The 19933-nt window shown below is 41.1% G+C and overlaps 1 protein-coding gene across 4 annotated transcripts in view; it reads right to left on the bottom strand.

Annotated features, from left to right (window-relative positions):
* Positions 1-18058, bottom strand: part of AVL9 (AVL9 cell migration associated) — a 41689-nt gene extending 23631 nt beyond the window's left edge. For 2 of the 4 annotated variants that reach the window (XR_010470877.1, XM_065055135.1), the window contains exons 1-3: positions 17823-18058; positions 2627-2747; positions 479-564 (exon numbers count right to left, since the gene is read on the bottom strand). Coding sequence is in view for 3 of the 4 variants with exons in the window: in XM_065055135.1 (XP_064911207.1) it covers positions 479-564; positions 2627-2747; positions 17823-17888 (273 nt within the window). In the remaining variant the exon portion in view is untranslated. Of the gene's footprint in view, positions 1-478; positions 565-2626; positions 2748-2835; positions 17118-17822 lie in introns of those variants that run through there. The other 2 variants (XM_065055136.1, XM_021284128.2) reach the window with 2 other exon arrangements.
* Positions 18059-19933: the final 1875 nt, after the last annotated feature.

The raw sequence follows: 19933 nt of genomic DNA, 5'->3' as shown, positions 1-19933 counted from the left end.
AACACTGAATGTGAAGATGCTGGGCTATTCTGCAAGCATACTTTTGGCAAAGGAGGTAGGTGAAGAGAAGTATCATTACACTTGTATGGTCAGAACCCAGGAAATAATCTAAAATGCTTTGTGGTTACACACTGCAGAAAATTCAACTTTTTCCGCCCAAGAGGCCTACTTTCTGGAAACACAACTTGGCCGCCTGACAGACTGTCAGCTTCGTGTTGCTACTTGGTCCTGATGCCTGGGTTAGCTCTCAAGAAGCAAAACATATTTTTCAATTGCCCTGGACATTTCAAAAGATCACAACATGCTTGCTGACGTAAGGGAAGGAAATAGTTCCCAAGTTCTGTAGCTACCTACTGTGCACATTTTCATAGATTTTCAATGCAAGTTGATTATGATGTAATGCAAGCCACTGAATTTTAGAGTCATTAATGCATCAAGCCCATTATTTCATTAATATAATCCACACTTGGAGACTTACCTTCGCTTCAATCTGCCTATAGCAAGAGACACCATATACTGTGGTTCGATCTCCACATCTCGGTGGCAAATGGAAAAACACAGTATCTATGAAAAAGAAAAGACACTTTCATAAGTCACTAACAAGAGTTCAGTATTTTCATTTTCAGCCTCACTTATAAAAGGTTTACTTCTGAAAATATTGGCACACTTATTTTCATTGACTTAAAAAAAAGCCACGTGGCAGTTGGGGGTTGAGAAGCATTGGAACAGGCTGCCCAGGGAAGTGGTGGAGTCACCATCACTGGGAGTGTTTAAAAGGTGTATAGATGAGGTTCTTAGGGACCTGGTTTAGTGCTAGAGTTAGCTTATGGTTGGATTTAGTGATCTTGAGGGTCTCTTCCAACCAAGATGATTTCTATGATTCTATGAAAGATTAGAGTAGCTGCAACCATTGTCAAGATAGATATCCATGCAGCAGCACCATTATGCCAACAAAAAGGATTTGTGAATCCTAGTCTCACACAAAATAATTACTATGTCTGTGCATGTGTGACATGAAAGGAAAAAGCTCTACAAAATATAACAAGAGAAAGGCTTTTATGGATTGAAATATATACACATATACACACAAACTTGCTACTACTGCAAAAAAATTGCTAAATCTTAAGTAGAGGGTATTATGACTGCTTGCCTTTCAAAACATGAGTTAAATCTGTTTTGAAACCAACTATTAATTTTTTGTTTGCATCACAGCAGCAAAATTAACAGAAGAGACAATCCCATATGCATTAAGTCCAATATAAAGAGGGACTGTTTATAACAAAGCTTATTCCCTTGAACAAGTTTAATTACATCATGGAGATCACCTAGGTTTTCAGAAAGCCTTTAAGACTATTTCCTGTAACAAGTCATCCTCTTTGCAAAAATGTAACTATCAGTGGGAATTAGTTTAAAACTCAAAAAAATATATCTAATAAAGTTACAGATTCATGTGTATTCTTGCCTACAAAACACAAGGATATGCATCTGTTTTGCTGCCATGTATATTTTTTTCCTTACCAAAAAATACAAATTGATAATCTTTACTGTAGCAATAAAAACGCTTGAGGTTGAGCATTAAGTGGGAAGGTACTGAGACAAGAGGGAACAGGTAAGTGCAGCTGCATATGATTTTCCTGGCTTTGAAAGCAGCCCACTGCTCATCATGCATTTAACAATGCAGAAATTGAACAAAACTCATGACCCATAGCAGAGTAAGAGAGACTCTTATAGCTGCTAGGAAGGGGATTATTTTTATATTGCTTTCTTTGCTTCCAAATGAGGTCTCTGGAAGTTGGAGAACTAGGAAACTAGTATATCAAGTTAAAAAAAAAAATCATCTTATTAAAAGCAGTATTAAAGGGTTTCTGTGATTTTGCTGTTTTAAGTGACTTCTTTGTTCACTGTTGTGCAGAAAATAGATGCAACAACTGAACATGCCTATAAATGTCACTGTGACGAACTGAACTGCCGTCAAGTAAGCAAAGACATAAATGCAGTACTACACACACACAAAACAAACAAACAAAATGCAACAAACAGAAACCAAACCACTCTGCCATGAACTTGCTGGTAACTACATGGCAAAGGAATCTTCTGTCTTCATTCTGCTGACAAATACACTAAAACTTCTATTCCTTCTCCTTAAATTTGTTGGTTTTCAAAACAGGTAATTCTACAGACACTGAATGACTTGTAGGTCATTCTGAGATTCTCTAAATTAATGGAGGGAAAAAAACCCATAATGACTATATACATTAGAAAGCTGAATTTTAGAATTGAATTTTTCCCTTCTCTCAAAACTGGATTAGGTTTTACTGAAGAATTTATTCCCGCTTCAAAGAATTCCTGAGAAAGCTGACAGCCTTGTTTTGCACTAGGACCACACACAAGTAACATGTAACCCTTCAGCTTGTATGTACATCTGATTTCTTGATGTAGGAGGTACACCTTTATGATTTACTTTCACTTTGAACTCTGAAGCAACATCATTGCCAATGTATTTTGCAGCTTGAAGAAGTAGAGGAAGTCTAATAAAGAAAACAATTGTTAATCAACTGTTGAGATATCAGGATTTTTCTTTTGGTTGCAGGAGCAGTAGTACATACAACTTCCCCTTGTTTCTTACCTTCCTGATAGTTGTGAGCACCATCTGGCAAGGCGAGAAACGGCAAGTATTTCCATTCCTCTGGTAAACTGTGGCTGTCATGTCCTTCTTCAGGCTTCAGAGGGGGATAGGAAAATTCAACCTAAACAAACAAAAAAATAGAGGGGATGTCAAAGAAAGAATCCATTACTGTTAGCAAACAAGCAAGCCTCTGTGACTCAGCCTAGCACCTTTTCTTTAGCAATGGTATGAAAAAGTTTCGCTTCCTGCGAGCCTTCCTTGTCTCTTCCTCTAAAGCACCCATGGACTGACTTGTGTGGTCGCACCGACAGGCCCTGAGCAGATTTGTCTTCTACAGATCTTCCATCCAGCATAGTCCCTTCTCCTCCAGAGAAACACAAAGCAGATGTTCAAGCAGAAAACATCACCCAACAGCTGAAAATCTTCTCCTCAGTACGCACACAGCGAACAATGCATCGCTGCACCAGTGACAGGCAGGGTCACTGCGGGGGCACACCCAGCCTGGAACCACATTGGGCTTCTCAGCCCCTCAAGCACTCACAACAAGGTAACACTCTTAACGGGTGCAAGCCTCTATTTTACCCACCTGGATGCTGAATAATCGCAGAAACTACACTAACAACAAAATACTGCTTTTAAATATTTTTATGGCTTTGACTGCAATGCATGCCACACACTGGCCTCCTCTTCCTTTCCCCAAGTCCTCTCCTCTCCTCTCCCTCATTCATTTATTTGCCACTTACCTCTTTTTCCCAGTAACAGGGACAACCTTTCTGTTCCTCACACTACACTACACATCTACCACAGATCCTCACAATCAGCATATTCACAGCACTATCCTTCCATCTTCTCTTCCTATGGAGACCTCTCTGGGTTTCCAGCCACCTTCACTAACTCTTTTTTCCACACATGCACTTCTAAAATTACTGAACAAAATCTAAACACAAATTTATCAGTAAAATAAACTGCTTAAAGATAATGCAACTTCTCTTGAAGGACATTTAGCAATAAAATAATGAGCTGTAAAATGTACACATGAAAATAAAAAAGCACACAGAAAACCTTAACATCTGATGGATGATAAAATCACTGTCATAGAAGAGAGTATTGAAGAAATGGGAAACAAATCAAGAAAAGTGATATTCTTCACCTTAACACACGGTGTCACTCTTTCTACAACTGTTGCCAACTTGGAAAAAAAAAAGCACAAAGAACACGAAAATGCCACAAGAAACCAGCCTTGCTACTTGCTGTATCCGTATCGAATTTTCTTGTTCTTGTATTACAAAAGATATCTTGAAAATATCCACAAAAAAACCCAACCAACTAAGCAAGGCCTGGTGAAAGACCGAAGTCCTGAGCTAAAGGTAAGTAACCCACAAAGAATAATTATGCAAGGGGATGGAAAAAAATCTCAACAACAAACATGCAATAGAGAAAGGATTAATTTTGGCAGGGGAAGGCAGAAGGAATCCAGACCCTGACTTGGAGTTACTTATAAAAAATCCATAGAGCCTTTTAAACAAAATATGCCATTAAGCAAAATAGAAGAGCATCTGACTTCCAAAGGAGAGACAAACACTGGAATTAGCAACCGTACAGGGAGCAGAGAAACTGCGTACCAGTTAGCACACTTATAAATCCTAATAATTCCCTCCTATCCTTTTCAAAACACATATTGTAAGAAAATTAAAATGTTAGAAGCTTCAGATAAGTATCTGCATAGAGAAGAGGGTTGTATCACACAATTTGACACTGTCTAGATTCAAACTTGCTGGCTGAAAACACTGTAAACAGAATTGTTACTGGATTCTTGCAGGAGGAGTAACCTTACGAACCATGCTTTATTTATTGCTAAGTTTTAAAGATAGTCAAGGAGCATCTACACTAATGTCCTGAAGCAGGTATTTTGTTTCAGTGCATGGCCAACAGAAAGGGGTCAGATTCACGCTCTGCAGGAGCTTTTTTCCATGGAATACAGAATAATACTGGGACCCTTAGATTTCAGTCAATACCTCCAAAGCACTATTCTTGACAAGGAAATTCTGTAAGGACCTAAGACATCATTGCTTCCACGCACTCACAGAATTAAAATTGTATTTTGCTCTCCAACCAAAATAATTAATTAGAAGACATATTTAAAGGAAAGAAGGGTAGGAAAATTCAAATTATATGAAAAACATATATTCACTAAGGAATACTCCTTTTTAAAGTCCAGAATAAAGATGAGAGATCTGGCTCCTCTGTTCTTTTGACAGCGTGAAATCTGCAGAAGAACCGCTTTGTTCCAGCTCACAATAAACTGTCAACACTATCGGATACTCCCAGCAACAGGGATTTCTGCAGGCTCTGACTGTTCCAAATCAAATTCAACAGGCATTAATGACACTGCTGATAACCTTGTTTTATATTAGTTTGCTTCTTTCAATAGTATGTGTTCTAGAGACTTCTGTATGCATGTGTATCAGTGAGAGAAGATCACAGAACTCGGATGAAGCAGAACTAAGATTGTTTACATCACAGAATCACAGAATGTCAGGGATTGGAAGGGACCTTGAAAGATCATCTAGTTCAATCCCCCTGCTGGAGTAGGAACACCTAGATGAGGTTACACAGGAATGTGTCCAGGCCCTAATATACATGGCCCTAAATAATCTATTTTACGGATATACTTTATGATAGATCTGATTCACTTTATAGCACACTATTCCTCCCCATCCCCAAGAGGATCCACGTAGGAAGTACCCTGGTTTCCAAAGAGGAATCACAGTTGTATAGTTTAATAGATTGCTGCTTATAGAAGTACCGTCTGAGAAGGTGGAAGTTATAAAAAAGCAGAAAAAGGACAATCCAACAGCCAGGACAGCATGCAATGCCATGGAGAACTCCCTCTGCCTTGAGAGCTCCCAGTGATTTCATTTCAAAGAGTTAAGTCAAGCTTTTTCACAAGTACTCACTGCAGGTGGGATTCATGTCAAAAAGCCAGATCTCTGGAACAGTTTTCCTAAGCACTCTGCACAGTCAGAGAAAACAGACACCTGCAGAGGATGATTCACCTGATTTGTTTCTTTCCATTGTCTCTGAATAGAGCCAGCTCACACTCCTAAGTCTAACTTGCAGATGACTGAATTAATGCAGGTGAAACTCATCCTAACGACTCCTCATCTTCTAGACTTCTAGCCTGCTCGCCTCAATTTGCATTGGCCACAAGTGGTGTTAGGAATCCTTTGCATAGAAAAAGCATTATTTCAAAATCAAAGTCTTACAAGAGCATTGAGTAGCCTTAAAAAAAAAAAAAAAAAAAAAAAGCCAAACCCCCACAGCTCTTGAAAATCTTGAAACTGAGCAGTACACATGTACAAAAGTTATAATAATGGGGTAGAGAGAATCTCAGTTCTATCACTTCTGAGTTTTTGAACAACTGGAGCCTCAGCCCATGCGTGCAAACTGTACAGAAACTGTACAGTACAGTGTTCCTGGTTAAAGCCACTTAAAATAAAAAAGAAGATATTTTTTTCTCATCTTCCACCTTAAACCCAAGACTGACCATGACAGGGAGATGAAATGGGACTACAGAAGAGACCTGTGTCACAGATCTTTTTCTCCCTCTTCACAGAATTAAGAAAGAGGACCTCATTTTTATTTAAATACAATGGATCTTTACGTAAGTCCATGCATGCATAAACATACTCTTCAATTTCCCTATTTGTCATTAATACATATATGCATTATAAAAAATGACCACCAACAACAGAAATAAAGTATTTTAATACAGCTCAGTAATCAACAGGAACAAAGAAATACATGCAAGTTTTCAGAGCTGACTGCCATAGCAGATTTTAGAGTTTTTTGTCTCCTCAAGTAAATTAAGAGAGACTCCTCAACGAAATGAAATTCAAATTCAGAGCTGGACTTCTCAAAAACGTCAGAATAAACTACATAAAACATGAACTACTAGAATCTCCACTCATTTCTCACTCTGCCAAGCATCAGGGGTGTCTGTACATGTAGAATAAATATGTATGATATATATTTATATAAAAATCTTTTTAAATCCATCACATACACACACAGTAACAGTGAAGGAAACCTATGTATTACAAAGAGGTATGCTCTCTGCCTGTTCAGATTATCTTCTTCTGTAAAAAGCTCTTGATGGATTTCAGAACTAAGTATCAATACAGAATACTGTGCTGTGATTTAGTGGAAAAATAAATAACTGTGCTCTTCACTACATAAATTATTTCAACTCTTGTGGATTACCAAGTTAAAAAAACCCAACTGAAATAGAACTGAATTTCTTGAAGCAACAGTTTTATGTTTTGCTAATTCTGCTGTGTTAACTAAACTTTTATATGCAGTTTGTATTGAATCTAACAGTTCAGATGCAAACCACCTGCTAAAACACAGTACTATTCTGTTTGTTGAATTAAAAGAAACATCCAGGTAATCTGTTCTGGTTCATTGTCTTTAAAGGGACTCCATAGCCAGAACAGATTTACTAGACATTCATTAACTTGCAGTTAAGAAGACTGCAGGCAATAAGAAACATATTTCAGTTCCTACATTTAGGAAGTAACATGATAGTTTTTCTTTAGAAAAATGCATTGATTCTGTCTTCTACTAAATTACAAGCACACAATCAGAAGAGAGGTTAAAAAAAGGACACTGATAAAAGAGGAATTTCCAAAATACATGTGCATGTCTTCTTAAACTATCACACTCAAACATCAGACAGGTAGCTGGCATTAATTTTTGGTGAACTTTATACTCAGGTAAGGTTGTTTTCCTCATCTGTGATAAGCGTTAAGTGTTAACAATCACAGTGAGAACCTCCGCAAACACTAAACAGTGATAATTTAAAATGCACTGGCAAGTCAGTATAAACTCTCTGTCTTCACTCCATCTACTGTCACATGTTTGAACTACTCCACTTAACAGGTTAAACCCTCTCAGCGCAGTCACAATATAAGCTTCCCTCTTTAACATGGGTATTTTTGAAGACTTCAGACTAAAAATGAAAAAAATCTAGACCCAAATAAGTTTTTCCATGGGTCCAATGGAGAGGGGATTTTATCTCAAATCTCTGAAAAAATCTGAATTATTTACAATGACAGTATTATGTTAAAGACAAGGATGCTTTGAGTAAGTGGCAGAATCTAAGTTACTGGGAGCAAACCCATTCAATTTTCTAAACAACTACTTTGATGATCTCTCTGATTGCTTGTACTGCACAAATAGGTAGAATAATTGCTTCAAATGAAAAACAGGGAGATCAGCAAAACCCACTCACAACATTTAGAAAAACTTTTCCTTTCATAAATCATTTCAATACATTTCATTTAGAGGATACCAATTCTTCCTCTCTCATTTAAGAAAGAAAAGCAGATGGATGTTGAGCACTGAGTATAATGCTAAGCAGCAGTGCAAAAAAAAACCTAACAAATCCCAAAAGATTAAAATTACACCTAAAACTTGATTCCTCATTTCAAGTAAGTCCGTACTTGTTCGTCACTTGAAACAGATTTTTAAAATAAGATTCCTTGATATAATAGTCCTAGTACAGCCAAATGTGGAGAAAACCAGCACGCCAATGATTTTATCTGAATCACCATAATATCTGAATCACTGATTTTATCTGATTCACTGTGCAGCACACAGCGAAATGAAAATATAAGAACAGTGTCAGTCTTTCAGCACTGAGAAAAATGTATTACTTAAATCACAATTTAGTCAGATTTAAATGACAAACTTTTCCCACTGTTGTATGACAGAACCAAGAGATCAGGATCTACAGGTTGAAGAGCCCATCCATATAACAATCATGCCTATGCAGTAGTATAATGAGCACTAACAACAGATTTTAAAGTATATTAATACATTATATATGTATATAAATAGGTATGTCTGCAATAACTATCATGCATATGCATATTTAGATAAATATGTACATGTAGAATAAATATGTATGATACATATTTATAGAAATATATTTTGAAATCCATCACATACACACGCAGTAACAGCGAAGGAAATCCACGTATTACAAAGAGATTGTGCACAGTCTCTACTATCCTTCCAGTTCCTGGAATTGGAACATCCCCATCTTCTTGTATCACTAAAGCTATAGGGTGGCCACTTACACAAGTTTTAATACACCATTTGTATTCCTACAGATGTGCAATATAACCATTCAAATTTGCTTTGGAAACTCTGACTAGGTTAATTAAGTTCTGGCTCTCAAAAGATAAAATAACCTGAAACACTCACTGAAACCTCACATTTGTTTTCAAAGTCATGCTAGTATGCATTTTAGACACTCTTTTCAATTACTTAACACTTTATAGTCATACAGCTCAAGTCAGACGTAAATCCCGTGCTTGGGAATTTTCTCTTATCGGTCTCCTCAAAGAAAGTAAATAACAACAAACAAAACCCCACACTCCTCCCAGAAGAGAAACATAACACTATTGCAGCCCTTCCAGCACTGGGGACTTGCCAGGGAACATTGTGCCCTCAAGACAAGACTGTGGTCTTACAGAAAGCAATTAGAATTCATATAGGACCAACTCTTAAGAAGATACAAGGTACCAGTGAGGGCAGCTTCCTCAGTGAAACAAGAGAGGGCAACCCTGGGCTCTACTTCTGAGTTACCTCTGCCCCGCACAGCGACTTGTACAGACCAGGATCAGCAGCAGCCGGTTTTCCACCTGCACAACCTGCTGCACCCATCGGCTCTCAGTGAGCACACCCAGGTACAGGGATGTCTGATGGTCCCAGAATGGCTCTTAGTGAACGTGCTCCTTCCTTACAAGTTTTAAGATTAGATTTACTCCTGAGAGTAGATAAATCTGGCTCACTGCCAAGCATGAGGCTGAGAAGCTACACAAACACAGTAACATCGTGATGTACAGAACACACTCTTGCTCTGGGTAACCCCAAGGAAGAGCAGCCCTGTGCCCTATCCCCCAGCATGTCGTAGAATAATTTTGGTTGGAAGAGACACTTCAGATCATTGAGTCCAACCATAACCTAACTCTGGCACTAAACCACGTCCCTAAGAGCCTCATCTCTACGTCTTTTCAACACCTCCAGGGGTGGTGACTCAACCACTTCCCTGGGCAGCCAAGCAGAGCAATGTCAGAGCAGGCAAGGAAGTTGCTTTCACATCTTATACCCACAACTTTCTGAGTGCTTTTAGAAACAAGAAGCCCACCTCAGTGTAATAATTCAGCACCACATATAAGCTATGGGATGGATTACCAGAATTATACACTATAATGAAATAAGGCAATAGGAATAAGGACACAGAACACAAAGTTGAGACTTGCAAGTTTCAATTTACTCCATATGGAGTGATCTCTGTTCAGTGTTTTTACAGCTTTGAACCTCTCTTTATTATGTATGTATGTAAACTAAGTTGCCACCTTTATACAAGTGCTGAGAGCCTGAGTTACTCTTTGAAAGCATTCTGAAACAGGTAGATGACAAGTGTGACGAAGGTACAGAAAGACATATTTCACCGATTTACCATTCATGCATTTATTCAAGAGAAAGGTCAAGATTCCTGGTATAGAATGTTTAACTAACTACTCGGATGTTATGACACATACAAAGAACAGACAGATCATAAGACAAAAGTTAATGACGATGACTATGGGAAGTGTTACATAACTGTAAGTAGGTATCAGGGCAACTATGGAGAAAATATCCAGTATGGAATCCTCCACAGAAATACTTTCTGTTCAGGACTTCAAGGAAGCAACTGAAAGATTATCAAAGTACAATGCTCTTTAAAGCTTGAAAAACTAAACAAAGAAGCAAAACAAACAAAAATCCACCATACCTGGGAGTTTTTCTTGAACAACGAACACAAAACACTAAATAAGTGGATTACATAGACATGCAAAGAGTGGAACCCATCATTATTTCTACAAACAAGATCAGAATCTGTGGTATTGTTTAAAGAACTGTAAGACAGCAATGTGTACTCAGCAATGTATTATGCATTTAAAATCATTAGCATCCCATGCTATTTTGAATAGACTTTCTAATAAAAACTAAAAGTTTCTTTCAAAGTTTCAACCTGTTGAACATAAGCAATTCCATATATTTTAGACAACAGGCTAATCTTTGATACTTGATGTATGCTACTATTAATTTCTTCAAAAGATTTCATGCTTAAAATGGCCCTTTGAAGTGCTTAAATAATATTATTACAAGCAGGGAACAAAAACAGAGGAATTGTACTTATATTTACACATTATCACCAATAGAGCCAGGAACAAAGCTCTTCGGCTTGATTCCAGCCTAGTTCCTTTTTGAGTTATTTTTTGTTTCTGTTGTTCCTTTAACAAGAACTTGTTTAATCAGTAGAGATTGCCTATTGCATAATACCTGCCCAATGTGCTCCCCAAAACAACGACACAAGGACTTTAAAGACAACAAAGCATACACTTCACTTACATGGTCAAGAGAGTCAAGCCCATCTAACAGAATCACAGCAGCTACTGGGTTGGCAGAGATCACAAAAAGAAAAACGCAATTCTCCAGTAAAGCAGAGTATTCAAAGAAAGACAGCAAACAAACAAACAGAATGAGACAAGCTAAAAGTGTTCCCCCTAACAAAAGAAAAGAAAGATGCCTCCAGAAAGGCTGCCCGTGGCACCTACTGAAGAGGGCAACTTCAGTATTTCCCTCTTGGAAACAAGTGCTACAATCAGGGGCGCAGAAGACCTGGAACTATAAGCAGTTCTCGAAGCCGATAAAAAGAACAGACTGAACTCTTTCATTCCTTAGACATCTCCTAATTGTGCAAACAAAGTCAAGCCTAACTTGCCAACAATTTCTCAGGCCACGTTACATACTGATTTCTGCAGATCACAGGCATTACCTTCCAGAACTCAAGTACCTGAAGTTCTCAAATGACAGGAGGAGCACATACACAATTCAGGAAGGGAAGAAGTCTTAAGGGGCATTCTTCCCTCTCAAAGATCACATCCAGGCTCTTCTCTAAAACCTAGGTATCAGCTGTTTCATTCCTGAACTTGACCTTCCTTTGCATGCCAGGAAGAAAATCTATGGTCAGGCAAGACGGGGGACTGTTCTTCAAATGCAGTCCACACAAAAACATTCCCACACAGGCAGGCAACTCAGACTCTACTTCGAAGAAAGCATCTACATTAAAAATTTAAAGTACTTTAAAGATCCTTAGGACAAACTTTGGGATTCCACAGGAATATGCCTTTAGGTATTTACAACAATCCACTCCCATGTCTGTGACAGCAAGTTTGAAGTGTATTTCTCCACTGGTGTACAGAGAAGTGGGTCAAAATCAGCTGCCATTGTTTTACAGAACAAGGATTCCAGGCAAACAAAAGTAACCCGCAATGTGAGAAGTCAATGACACACGCACAGCACTTTCCCCACTACCAACACTTTTCTTTGCCACAACACAGTTGGAAATGCCTGTTTTTAAATCAAGACCAGTATGGAAGGCAGTCAAGCCTTGAGAGGACACATGAGACAATGTTCATCTACCACACAAGGTCAGACGTGATCTGCAGAACTGCTCAGGACTTGGAGTGCACAAAAGCTGGGCCTTGCACTAAGTGATGTGAGATTACGTATGGCCTGACTGCTGGTGACACAGGGCCTGAGTTTACACAGATGTAATAGACTCAACGCCTCATAGCGTTAAGAGAAGATAGAGATTATTGTTCTGGGTCAAGCAGTAGAGTAGCAAAGGCACCATCTACTTCCTCAGCAACCAGCTGGGGGCTTACAGAGACTTGTGGGTACCTCTCTTACCTTCAAATGAGTGATTTTTAGAGTATTCAGGTTATTTTAAGCCTTCTACACCCTCAGAGACTGTTATCTCTCTGCCTCCGCATGTAAATAAAGCTCGGACACAGAGAGCTCAAATGAGGATGGTGACACACAGGATCACTAGTGGAGAACTGCACCTCATGGCTCTCACTCTTCCACCTTCACCATAAAGCAAAGGTACCTCCATGTATTTTTCAACACACAACTTGCATCTACTACTAAAGGTTCACGTTACATTTTTGCTAAAGATCTCAATCATAAGACAGATACAGACTTTCCACACCATTTAATGTTTTCAAAAGTTAAAATACTGTAAGGCAAATTAAGTGTTTTCTTGCTCAGTTGTAATGAGAGGAAGTATTTCATGACTCTGAAAAAAAACCAAACCTTTTCCCCTTATTTGCTCTAAAATCACTAGCCACTAGCTGCTACAGCTCCTGAAAACTACTGAGGAATTTGTTACCAGCTACTACAGAAGAAGGGCACAAACTTACCCAAAATTCAAGTCTAACCATCCTGTACCGACCGAGGAGACCAACAGAACGTAATAAGAGCCAGGGAGCTGGACCAGTAACTAATGAGTCAACCAGCTACTGATACTCCAAAACTGAACATACCACTTCCAGGGCAGGCTGCCCTTTCTATCAGTTTATGGCCCAATGCTTTCATGATTTCAGCCCTGTAGAACCCAAGAAGCATGTAAAAACTCCTTCCACACCAAAACCATGTGCTTTACATAAACAGACAAGAGTATGAGTGAGTAGATACAATGAAGGGCTGTGTTTGCTGTTCCTTTCTCCTTAGGCAACTCCTCTTAATAGCAGCAAATAGGTATCAAAGATGCAATTTTTTTTTAATATTAATTAAATATTTGTCATTTCAGATGAATGAAAACCCTGATCGAGCTCTGCCCATTTCAGGACATTCGCTATTTAATTATACATTGAGGAAGGTCCTGTAACAATTCAGCTGGTTCGTACAAAGCAGAGCAACCTGTCCCCATGCCTGCTTCACAACAATTGTCCTTCCCTTAAACAGACCTGTTGAGAATGTGTCAAATGCTAGGTAAACGTAGTGTCCAGCCAGGCTTCTCCTCCCATTCTCTAAGCCCTCGCTGTAACTACCTCTTCTCCTTGGCAAAGAGATACAGCAACCAGCGCTTTTTGACGATCTCATTGCTATCACAGTCCAAGTCAGTAACTAAGAGGCTCAAAGAAGCAGGCTGGCAATCTGCTCATGTAAGCAAACAAAAGCCTACAGTTTCCCCGAAAGCTTAATCCACACTTGCTACAGCAAACTCCTTCCAATGTGTTAAGGGTTTTCAGTTGGAAAATGCAACATGCTTCTTTCACACAGCACAAAGCCTTCCTAACAGTAAGCAGCAGGTCCAGATTTTTAACAGTTGCACAGGAAACTGCATCCTCAGACTAAACAACATACGTATGGTAAACCTCCACTTTGTCTCTAACATAATCTTACTTCACCCAGCCAAAATGACCCATGGCACAACACTGGGCCCTTGGAACAATCGTGCTTGTGCTGTCAGTCAAAAGGCACACAGAATCCGACCAGTTTCTTGACTCTCCCTCTCTTTTGTAAACAAATGCCTATGGATTGTTTTTCAAGTTTATGCAAAAAAAAGATGTTCCTATACATTTCCAAATTGTACATAAAAAGTCTTTGCTCTATAGGTTAAACACTTCTTAATCAACAAGAAGAGCTGTACACTTCAGACATCACGATCTAACCAGAACGCTTGACTAAAAACAAATAAGAATCCAATTACATCTGTCACCAACAGCAATCCCAGACAGAGAATCCACATCAGAGCTCAGTTTCAAGTTACACACCTCTGTACACATCAGCTTTACACCACATGCATATTTCTAACCCCTTCATTCCATAGTACAGCTTCAGAGACAAAGTCAGCTAATAAAAACAGCTAGCATCAAGAAATTAATCAAAACATCTAACTTCACATGCATTCACTAGTGAGACTATTTGAGAAAACAGAGGTGGAAACACAGAACCCAAAAGGAGCTTTCTCAGGCACACCAGGTAAATTCCTGTTAGGACAGGCAGGCCAGCTGGATGATCTCTCAATCTTAAATTCCCCAAATTCACTCTGAATTACTGCCATTTGAAAACAGTTTTGGAAGTTCGCTCTTCTACAAATCATAGTTTCTCGTATGCAATCTGCAGTGCATTCACAGACAGTTCATATCCACTTGTTCCTGTGCTGACATTGTCTTTTAAATAGTTGATTTTTCCTCCTTGTTTTTCACTTTCCAAAGCCTCGTGGAACACAATTGCTTTTAATGCAGTGGCTTAATGAATAATTCAAAGGCCATTATTAAACGTTGCAAGCAAAAAGAAAAATCCTAGGCTGCCACTTTCAAGAGACTCTTTTGTACCCCCATACTAGTCGTCTTGTGTGCGTACAGCTGTCCTCCGCGGATGTCCTCTTGGCAGACAGAACCTGTGAACCAACCAGCTCAAAACCAAACCATGAAAACAAGGCTTACTTTTCGGTCATCTCAGTTCCCCATTTCAGCTTACCACACAACCACCTCTGCTTTACAGCTGTGAAGAAGCAGGAGAGGAAAAATAGAGAATGTTCCCATATTCACAGAGGCAGCTCAGTCTTCACACGAATACAACCTCAACATCCATTTTGTTAGCCTACCTAGCCAAGATCTTCTACGTTCTCCTTGAAAACAGACTGCCCTAGGACTATCTCGTCCATTCCTGGAAGTGACAGAATATAGGACTACAGGACTGCATTTGTTGCCACTCTCACTCCCAAAACGCACCAATTCTGTGACATCTCCTTGATCATATGCTGTCTCTTTTCTCTTCCAGAGGTCTCCTCATGTTAATTCCCAAGCCTATACTGTCATTATTCATTCTTATTGCATGACTTCGTAATGTACCCCATTTCTACCATTTCAGCATTCTCCATCATCCAGCTCTTGCATGATATTCCAGTCTTCCTTTGTAATGCTGATTCCTCAAATTTGCTCCTCATAGTTGGAGGTTACTGAGTAAACAATGCCAGCATCACTTATGTGGGGCCAAATTCAGTCTTGAAAAACACCTCTTGAAAGCACCTTTCAGACAAGTAGTTCCTCTTCTGACACTAATGTGCTGCTGCTTCCTCTTCTGCGTACTGTTCCTTACCCAAGTACCAGCTCTTGTACTAATCCTCCAGTACCTTAAAAAAACCAGATTTTACACTTTTTTTGTAGTGCTTTGTGATCTGTTATCAAGTTCCAGGCAGATTCAAACTACTCTGTCTTTTACAGAGAACATAAATCAATCATTTATTCTTACAAAAAATGCAGGTCAGTCGGGCATGATACATCTTTAGTGAATGCCCGCAGGACTCAGTCTACTTAGTTTCATGTTGTTAATTAATTCTCTGCTTCAAAAATTCTCTAGAGCATTCCATGCTACTGATGTCAAACTCATTAGGCTATAGCTGCGCAGCTCCCTGCCTTGAGTTCTTTTGGGAAACTATTTTTATAGTTCAGTAACAAATCTGCTAAGTCAGAGGTAGAATATATTTAAAATTAGATTTCTGGTTAGATTTCCCTTAGGAAGCCTGGCTGTTTGTGGTTCTACCAACTGTCATTATATTCCTGCAGTTCTTTTACCTGGGACATAGCTACCTCGTTCCCTCCTCCAGCTGGTTTCCCCTCCAACTTCTCCAGTTTATTTCTTGAGGTACTTAAAGAAAACTTTGGTTTACAAGTATTCTGACCCAATTTTTGACGCCACCTGAAAATGAACTTCTGCAAACATTTTACTGGCAGCAAGATTCACTGCTACTAATTTATAGTTTGGTGTTTGGTTAGATTTTTTTTTCTTTGCATCAACGCTACAAAATGTTACAAGAAAATAAATACAGACCCCGAAAGAAGCAACAAAAGCCACCTCTGCTTTTTCCTCCAACCTATGTCTCCTTCAAGAGGTCACCCACAAGGTGAGGGCAAAAATGCGGACTTCCTCCTACAGACACCCAACTAACACTCATCTCCTAACAGTATTTGACAAGAAAATGACTGATAAGTATTACAGCCCTTGCAACCTAAATGATCCAATTACTTCACAAGAACTGATCCTGTGAACATCCACATGTGTGCAGCCTCTAGACAGCCTGAGGAGAAAGGATGCATTACAAAACCATGCAAGTCTTTCAGAAAAAGAGGCAGAACACCTACAATGAGCTATTGCACCTCCGCTTCAGCCTCTGTTGGCATGAGGAATTGTTTTACACCTTACCATGCTGTGCTTGTTTTATTTCCTGAAGCATCAACAAATACTAATTTAACTCTGCTACCTTGTATGAAACACCTTCATGTCAGATGAATTCTTGTATAACAACCATCACATTCATGGTTGTTTTGGCAATTTTTGTAAAGACTAAGAACGTTCCATGAGAAAAGACCCACTGCAAGTCCAGCATTATATTGTCACAGCAAAGCAACTGCGTGTGCTGCCCAGCTGGGCAACAGCACCTCCTGTTCCAAGTGTTAAAAAAAAATATAAAAAACCATAAAATACCTATGAAATGCGCAACGTAAAATTCTTCTACCGTACAGGCCACATGAAGCAGTCAAGCACATATGAAAGAAGGGAGGAGACACGCAAAGAAAATTTAAACCACGGGTGGACTTACACCCTGGCGCCATCCGGCTGTTTGTGTGCAAGTTGTACCTGAGAGAGTTCAACGCGGTGCTGCCCGGGCGGAACACAAGGTAGGTTAAAAAAAACAATGAGGTTTTTCTCTTTAATTCTCTGCTTGAATGTACTAAAGGCACAGGACCGACGGTAGACACGGGTGGCACGATGTGAGCTGCCTCCCAGCACCCACGGAACGGGGGCCAGGCCTGCGGCGCGGCGCCCTCCCCGCCGGCCCTCGCCCCGCCTCGCCGCCCGGCGGGAGCGCCCAGGCTGGGCAGGGCAGGGAGCGGTCACGTACACACGAACTGCCCGGAGCCGGCTGAGTCACGGCCCCGCCAGGCACTCCCGCCCAGCGGCGGAGGGAACCCCCAGCCCAGCCCGCTCCCCTCCGCGGAGGATGCCGCGGCCAACCGGGCCCTGACGCGCTCCGCCGGCTTCAAACTGCTCCTTTACCCGCCCCCCGGAGCTCAAGCAGAGGACCCCCCAGCCCCATCAGACGCGCCCGCTCCCGCAGGGGCTCAAGCCCTCCCGGCCGGAGGCTGCGAGCAGCAGCCGGGCAGGCGCCGCTCCGCGCCGGGGAGGGGGCCCCGGGGCGGGCAGGGAGGACGCAGGAGCGGAGAGGCGGGAGGCGAGGGGCACCCGCCGGCGGGCGAGGAGGCGGGCGGCACTCGCGCCCCCTCACCTGGCAGCCCTTCTTGTGGTGGAAGCCCACCACCACGATGTGCAGCACCGGGCCGCGCTTCTCCATGGCGCCCCGGCGATGGCCGCTCTTGGAGAGATGCCGCTGTGCCCGGGCTCTCGCTCCGCCTCTCGCCGCCGAGCGCCCGACGGGGACGCAGCCCCGGCGGCCTGCGCTTCCGCAGCGCCCGGCCGGGGGAGGGCGGGACGCTGCCGGCAGCGCCTCCCTCTTCCCGCACCTCCCTCCCCGCACCGGCACCAGGCGAAGTTTCGCTGCGGCCCGTCTCCGGGGGAGGTGCCTTCGGCCGCGGAGGGCGGCGTGAGGTGCTGGCTATTCGCTCCTGTTCCGCAGGGAGCTCCGCAGGAAAGCTCGCTTCAGCGAAGGGGCCCCCAGGGAAAGCGGCTTCGTTTTATTCTGCGGCCAAACCAAACACATGGCAGCCGGGCGGTGGAGCCACCCGGGCCGGGGCAGCCCGCTGGGGCTGGGCCTCGGCCTTCCCGCCACTGGCCCCACGTCTCTGCCAACGGCGGCGGGGCTGCCGGCAGGGCCGTTAACGGTGCCTTCTTCTGCGAGAAATTATCCTCATAAAGCCCTCCTGAAGTGCAGGAGACAGCACATCCTCGGGCTGCGCCCTTCCAGCGTGCAGGTTCATGGCAGCACGAAATGAAGTCTGGGGTGGCTGCGGTGCAGGCGTGTCAGGTTGGTGGCTGAAGGTTAAAAATGAGAAAAATCGAGTTAAGGCCTTTTCTGTTAGCACTTTTCTGCTGCTAAACATACGTTATGGTACCTAGAAAGAGAGTTCAAAGACTTGTCCAAGAGCACAGGCAGAGGTAGTGCAAGAGAACAAGAATGTAAAAATCTTTCTCATACTGCACACACACCATGCTCCCTCTTTAATCTTTGTTACCATTCAGTTCTGGTTATTTGAATCAACAACATTTGCTAGAGACTGTACTCTTAACAATTAAGATTCTCTGGAAATTGGAGGAAGAGGTGATTTTTGAAAGCACTGTAAAAGGATAGTGCTTAAAAAAAATCTCATCACTAACACAATGCCCAGAGGCTCAAATTATAACAATAAAGCGTGTAATTACATATTGTTGCTCAGCTCCAACAGAAGTGCCATTATAGAAAGAATATAGCATAGGGAACATTTGATAAGCGACATGGAACCATCCAGCTCTGGCAAGTGAAAGATTTCTTATTAGTTTTAGTGTGTGGCTTACTGTTTAGTATCATTAAAAAAAAAAAAAAGGTATGAAATATTGGCCATTATATCCTGCCGTAATGAGATATCCCTCAAAAGATGCATGGGAGTGTTTATAGCTCATACTTTGTTCATTTAGGAAAGTGCAGTCTGGCGTCACTCTTACTGCTATGGATTTTGCATTATGGAGGTATCTTGGTGATAGTGCTGGATAATTGTGGCTTATTGCTTCTCTGAATAGATTACTAGAATTTTTTGTTTCTACTTGAAATTTTATTTCCGGCTAAGGCAATAGAAATGTTGGACTGGCAATATCAGCCTGTTCTAGGAAAACTAACTGGCTGATATCTTCTATGTTTTAGTTTGTTTTGTTTTTTCACAGCTCACACTGCGTGTATTTATGAGGAAGAAAGGAAGGTGAGAGCTGCTATGAGACAGAAGCTCTTGGAAAAGTCTCAGTTGGAATTTTCCTGAAGGAATTTTCTTTCTCAGTGTATAGCTAGCTAACAGCAATGAAAACTCAGCCCTACAGTTCTTCTATTACTCAGAGGTAATATTTTACTTAAGAAGCACCAGCTAATATATCATTACCATGGTAATCGTGTTTTGTTAGTCATTCTGCATTTCATAACAATAACAAGGAGTTCTCAGCTTGGCTTATGTGCAGTGAGACTTCTTGAGATGGATAACCTTCACCTGGGCAGCATGATAGCTTATGTCTGGAAGTAACATCAGAGGTGGGCAGTGCCTGTGGTGGCTGGTAGTTCCACTTTATTTCTCAGGTATAGTCCAGCTTCCTAAAGAACAAAACTGTGCATTTATGGAGACAAGCATGTGAGTAAAAAAAAATAATCATACTGGGATTTGTGTTGAAGAAAAGTGTAAATGAAGTCCTGGAATGGATCTA

The sequence above is a fragment of the Columba livia genome, chromosome 2, assembly GCF_036013475.1.
Source record: "Columba livia isolate bColLiv1 breed racing homer chromosome 2, bColLiv1.pat.W.v2, whole genome shotgun sequence".
Taxonomy (NCBI): Eukaryota; Metazoa; Chordata; class Aves; order Columbiformes; family Columbidae; genus Columba; species Columba livia.
This window is presented reverse-complemented; position numbering and strand designations above follow the sequence as displayed.